At 38.4% G+C, this 6,697-nt stretch overlaps 1 protein-coding gene across 1 annotated transcript; it reads right to left on the reverse strand.

Annotated features, from left to right (window-relative positions):
• Positions 1-958: 958 nt before the first annotated feature.
• Positions 959-6,316, reverse strand: LOC125381535 (fucolectin-6-like). The gene is made up of 4 exons (XM_048398408.1): positions 6,197-6,316; positions 4,261-4,503; positions 2,659-2,889; positions 959-2,367 (listed from the first exon to the last, which is right to left on the reverse strand). Exons 1-4 carry the CDS (start codon positions 6,243-6,245, stop codon positions 2,123-2,125), a joined length of 768 nt encoding a protein of 255 aa, XP_048254365.1. The 5' UTR covers positions 6,246-6,316; the 3' UTR covers positions 959-2,122.
• Between the last annotated feature and the right edge of the window lie 381 nt (positions 6,317-6,697).

The following is a 6,697-nucleotide window of genomic DNA, read 5'->3' on the forward strand; positions in this document are numbered from 1 at the left end:
TTCTGCAATACACCCGACGGTGTCCTGAAGAACAACCGCAACGTCATGCAGTACACACGAAGTTGTCCTGTAGAACAACTGAATGCGTTCTGCAATATACCCGACGGTGTCCTGTAGAACAACCGCAACAGTCATGCAGTACACATGAAGTTGTCCTGTAGAACAACCGAATACACCCGATAGTGTCCTGAAGAACAACCGCAACAGTCATGCAGTATACACAGACTGCCGGGGGTAAACTCACGAACAATCAACCAAGGCACCATGCCTGACAACAAGATCCTGTTAGATGCCATTGACAAGCATTGGTTGCTTGGAACCAATTCTATTTTGACATCCCCATGGGGTTTTACAGCGCCATGATATAACCGCCATACTGTGTACAACTACTTTTCACTATCAGCATTAGTTCATTTACATATTTGTGAACACAATCCTAATGGTAAGAGAATACTACTTTTCTTTAAGAATAGAAAATGTATTTTTTAGAAACAGGTCTGTACGGTGTATTTCACAATTGCATAAGTTTAAACAAATATCATTTGGCACAAAACATACCAAAAAAAACAAATCACAAAGAATTGTCTGCTGTTGGATTAACTGAAATCAATCAGAGGGAATAGTTGATTCTTTGTTGTTTTACGCCGCATTCAGTAATATTCCAGCTATATGACGGCGGTCTGTAAATAATGGAGTAAGACCAGACAATCCAGTGACTGACATCATGCGCTTCGATCCACGCAATAGGCGTACGATGACATGCATCAACCAAGTCAGCGAGCCTGACCACCCGATCCCGTCAGTTGCCCCTTCCGACAATATATATTATTGCTTAATATTTTGTATGGATTAGGATTAAGAAAGACAAGTTCTATTGATGGACAACTTCTTTATTACAATAAGTGCGACGTTTCGGTGTAGATCATAGCCCCTTTATCAAGCAAGTGATGGATAGTGCTGAACAACATAGGTATATATACTTATTAACATCAATGTTTATACAGTAAATTGATTGATGGACACAGAGAGCTGATTAAGATGATTAGAAGCCAGTGAATGGCTAATGGGACAGGGTAAACAACCACGTAGGCTGCTTTCGGATGATTGTGAGCCAGTGAATTCGAAGCAAATGAATTGTCTAATGGAAACAGAGTCAGCAAGCAGACTGATAGAGATGATTAAAAGCCAGTGGGTTAATTGGATGGACATAGGGATTTAGCAATTAGGTGATGGTAAGCAGGCGGGATGTAGTAGCCTTGATCTCTGGTCATTGCTACAAGGATTATAGATAAATTACTGACAAATAAAACAAGCTTTTCGCATCCCATGTCGAAATTATTATGACAAAGTGGGTAACCTGCATTGTTAAGAATATGCACTCTTAGTGCATCCTATGCAAAACACAAGACATCAATTTTGTTGTTCTTTGTAACTGAAACAAATACTTTTTATCCTATTCATGACACACATTACTTTGAATCTACATTTTCCAATATGGTTTAGATCTGGGAACTCCCATAAAAACACTTGAAAATAGTGTCACTGGCGTTGTAGCTCAACAGTTCATAATGTCAACAAACGGACGCCGGAAATACAGGCCGCAAAATGTCGTTCATTTGACATTGAGACAGGTGCGCTAAAATGAGTGAAAAATTCACGAAATAAACTATTAATTTTGTGAATATATACATGAGGCTAGGGTGAAACTACAATTAACACTGTAGACTACATTTGGGCACGATCACTGAAAATATAAGTTGCTCACTGACATTTTATAGATCGTAACGTATTATAAAGTGACTCTTTAAACTATTTTTTCAAAAGATGGGATGAAAAGTTCACAATACAAATAGAAATGTTACAACAAATAGCAAGTAAATGTAAACGTTCTAAGTATATCTCTCAGTAAAATTTGCAAAATACCTCCAAATTGTGGAATTGAATCATTACGTCGTATCAAAACATGCATGAGGCCAATAATCAAATTGCATAATGATTTTCAATCAATTTAGCTGAAACAGGATTATGTTTGCAATAGCTAAACAGTTGGATAAAAATGCCATGTCCGGTGATTACATCATATACATTTGTTTTTGGTAAAAGGTGACTTCGAATATTTTACTTAACATAGATCGTCACCATAGAAGACAGAGTCTTGGATCAGGGAAACAGTGTCAGTTGGTTGGGGTCGGGAGATGAGTTCACACGCTTTAGTTCTACCGTTGTAGTTGACACCGACACAGGTCTCGGACATCAGACACAGTGAGACACACGACGTCCTCAACTGCTCAGTAAAGGACGTTACACCTGGGGCGTTCAGGCGCTTTCCATTTACCCTTTGATACCGCACCGAAGGACATCTTGAAGCTGTACAACAATAGCAACCCACAACAGTTACAGTACAACCAGATCCGTGTCAAAGTTCTTATTGCATACATTTTTTTTGTATATTTTATTTTAGTCTTTACTTTCCTACAAATTAATTGTGCTCGATATATCTCCACCTCACATACGGTAATATCTGCGGTTTAAATTGGCATTTTAGACTTACAGAACTACGAGACAATTATCATGTCGTCCACTTTATATGGGCAAAAAAAATCGATTTTAACTATATATATTTTTTAATAAAACAAAAGTGATGGACGTTAACATTACCTGGCTTAATTCCGTATACTTCCACTTCACAGACTGTCAGAATATCGTCAGTCGTTAACGTTGTAGGCTTCCAAATCCGAACAAACCTGCCTGATACTGCATTGTCACATACTACGTTTTCAATACTGCCAAAGACACCAGCATACGTTTTACAGACTGCTGGAGCTGCTGTTGAACACCGAGACGGGTTTGTCCTGTAGACCTCAATCACGAAGTCATGAAGGCGCACAGCTGAAAACAAATGTCACAATTAGGACCTGCTATATATTTACATTACTGATGCCCCAGTGCACGAACTAATCTCCCTTATTCTTACGGGTACTTTTGATAATTTGATTATTACTGACCTCACCATACAGAAGACGCAGATTGTGCAATCCTTCAAAAACACGGCATACCAAGATTAGACTGTGGTGGTGTCAGGATTCAGTATCAAATTTATTTCTACAGATCTACACTTACTTTTCGATTGCTGCGCAATCGAGTAGATGTTAATACATTTATAAAATATCAATATGTTACACGTGCATGTATAGCATATTCGCTTAGAAAATACCGTTTGTAAACACTGAAATCCGACAAATCAAATGGTCACTAACTGTATTGTTTGTAAAGGCCCTGTACGTACACGAACAAACCTTCCTAATTTCTACGACTACGTTGTGTGATGTATTTTTACTGAACTTACCATTGTGCAATCTAACAAAAACAAATCATATAACACGTTAAACTTTCTACACAGAATGACACAAGGAACTACAGCTCCAAAACGCAGACGACCCGAAAAGATCCGAGATAGAATAGGTCTTCAGCAACCCATGTTTGCTGTAAAAGGCGACTATGACTCCATTGACGTAATACATATAAAAAGAAGCAACCATTAACCCAGTTTAATTGCTGACAAAAGCAGGATAATACTCCTGGGCTTTCACATTGAGACATATTTCTCTACAAATGTGGAAAAAGAGAAATGTTTTAGCATTAATGTCCACATATTAAATTTCTCATCGCTATGTACGTTAAATACCTTTTACAATGCATACTGGGATGAACGTGGCCGGTACAGCAAGACACGCTCCCTCCACATACATTTTATGTTGGCATTGTAAGTAAAAATGACAAGACCATTTTCGTGATAATAATAAATCTCTCACTGCTAATAACCATTGCACGACACAAACAGATACTGTATCATAAGCATGTGTTTATGAATGTGTTCATGTTTGTGAATCACTATCAAATAATTGTGATAGAAGGTGTTCGCGAAAAGAGGAGCACATCCTGCCCCTATGTACATGTGGCACCCGTCACAAACATAAGTTATGCTTGGCGTAAAAGGCGACGGACGGGATCGGGTGGTCGGGCTCGCTGACTTGGTTGATGCATGTCATTGATCCCAATTGCGTGGATTGATGCTCATGAAATCAATCACTGAATTGTCTGGTCCACACTCGATTATTGACAGACCGCCGTCATATAGCTGGAATACTGCTGAGTGGGGTGTTAAACAACAAACAAACAAACAACCACAACGCAGAACGAAAAGGTAATGTCCTGAGCCGGTACATTTCCTGACGATGATGTCGATCACAATCAACTTACACGTGCTGCCGCCTCTGTTGTAGATGGTGACATTGTGGACCTCGTACTGTCCCAGGAGATCCACAACAATCCATGGCGACCTGTCACCGTGTTCAGTTGCACTGCAAACTCCATCATCCCAGTGTGTACGAAGATCGCCATCTACAGAATTTTCAGCTGCACTGAAGGAAGTTGACTGGCCATAAACGCTGCTCATCCATGCAGGTTTGTTCAGCGCAAGTTGCTTGCCACAGTACACATGTGCTGGGATAATGTAAATAACGCCTTATAAATACATAAGAAACACTCTCAAGGCTTAAATTGCTTGGGCGAATGTCACTTTTAACAAAATCAAGCAATATCACGGCGGGGGACACCAGAAATTGGTTTTACATACCGTATCCATCTAGGATATGGAACTTAGGAACGCTTCAACCATCCAGACTTCGCCCTTAATTACTTTGAAATATAAATCCACGTGATATTTGTGTAGGTGTCATAAATGTTGGAACGCTATTTTAATAACATATTGTATACTGCTTGTCGCATTTGGTCACATTGTTAGATGCTGGGAGCACATAATGAAATATACTTTGGAGTTGACACACAAACAACATTCAACAAACAACAAGTTCCCAGTAAAGGACACTCTTTTACCCTGTGTCGTTGTCTTGGATTTTGTTTCTTATTTGCAAAGCATTTCGGTTATTTCCCTGTTCGAAGTATATTTTGAGGTGAACTAGTGTGTGTGTGTGTGTGTGTGTGTGTGTGTGTGTGTGTGTGTGTGTTTGTGTGTGTGTGTTAGAAAATTATATAGGGACATTACATTTATTATAGAGGGGGGGGGGGGGGGGGGGGCTAATGTTACATGCATATGGGGAGGGGGTAGCGTGATTAATGAGGGCTACTCTTGTAAGAATTATCGTAGAAAAAAGACATTGCATTATTTACTTTGTGGTGGAAATAATGACGATTAAACAGTCCTTGGTTACTGACATTAATTTTGCGTCATTATCAAGTGACATAGCTAGTGCTTGTGTAGTCAACAAAGAAAGCCACTTAAAAGTCCTAATATTACTGGTGAAGATAATGACGACTTACTGATAATTATGTAACTACATGTCATCAATGCTTTTCTTCTATTTGCAACAAATGAAACAACACTTTTATCAATTTTCATTTTCAAATGTAAGTTATCATGCATTGATTAGTCTGTTAATTATATAACAGTTCAAAGTCGTCATGGAGACGAACATTTATATTGAGTTTCAGCAAATGTATTAAACAGACTCGAGAGAGAAAAAAAAACCTTTTTGCAACATCGTCTACCGAAGTTACATTCCTTTCATGATGCCTTGATCAACGGTTCAGCTTTCTAAACCTTGACGTTCTTGAGAAAAAATCCTTGGAAAACAATAAAACTACAAATTAAGTCTGTATTTGTTAAACAATATACGATTTTATCGTAGGAAGAATCATAGTGCCACAATTCTGCTTCCTCTGTCATGCACTTTCGGAAGAGCTTTACAAAGGCTGTAAGCCAAAACGTAATTTTGTGAGAATTATGCGCATGGTCAAAATGCAAAGGCCAAATCAAAGTCAATAGCATAACAAACGGAACATCAGGGTGGAAATGTAGAATATTTTGAAAAAACTTAACACATGTGTCGAGTCACAGTACTTGGAGACATATACCAAATTCCATTACATTTTAAGCATAAATTCGCATTTTTCAATATAGCGGATTCGAACATACTTACATCGCCTTAAAGACACACATTGTTCTGAAAGGAGGTTAAAAGCACGAGGCATACTTTTCAAGAAAAAAGAAAACACTCATAACACTGCGCTTTTGGTTTAAGTAATATGCTACAGTGAGCACTATGAAAATAATACGGTCATTGGTACATCACAAATATTGGTACGTCAAGAAGAATGATGCACAAATAATACTTACGAACAATTTTCCAAATCAGCCAAACTGCAAACTGCGTGTCAATTTTCATCTTGATAAGTGCTCAGCATCACTGTATCGCGTCTACACCCTGGAGTGGAGTGAGTCTTAGCCCACGTTACCAATTCCTTTTGCGCGAATGATGGACAAAAATACGACGAGACTCTCAGCTGATAATGTGTTCGAGTGTAAATATTACATACAACACAAGAGTGTTAAAGTATGCACTAACGCCAGAACGTAATTTTTTATTGTTTGTAAAAGTTGAATTCCCTTCTCAACACTGGAAAACATAAAGACAAACGATCAATTATGAATGAAACGTAGAATACATTCCATTATGGTACACTTACGGCTTCGTATTCTGAAAGAGGAAACGACAAAGGGACAGTAACGTGCAAACACACATTACACATCAACATTTCTTTCAGTATTTATTTCTGTGGTATAACATTAGCTGAAGGTAACCATATTCCTAGAGCAAGAGTGATAATGGAATCCTAC

This window comes from Haliotis rufescens, unplaced genomic scaffold (genome assembly GCF_023055435.1).
Source record: "Haliotis rufescens isolate VD_foot unplaced genomic scaffold, xgHalRufe1.0.p SCAF_18, whole genome shotgun sequence".
In the NCBI taxonomy this organism is placed as follows: domain Eukaryota; kingdom Metazoa; phylum Mollusca; class Gastropoda; order Lepetellida; family Haliotidae; genus Haliotis; species Haliotis rufescens.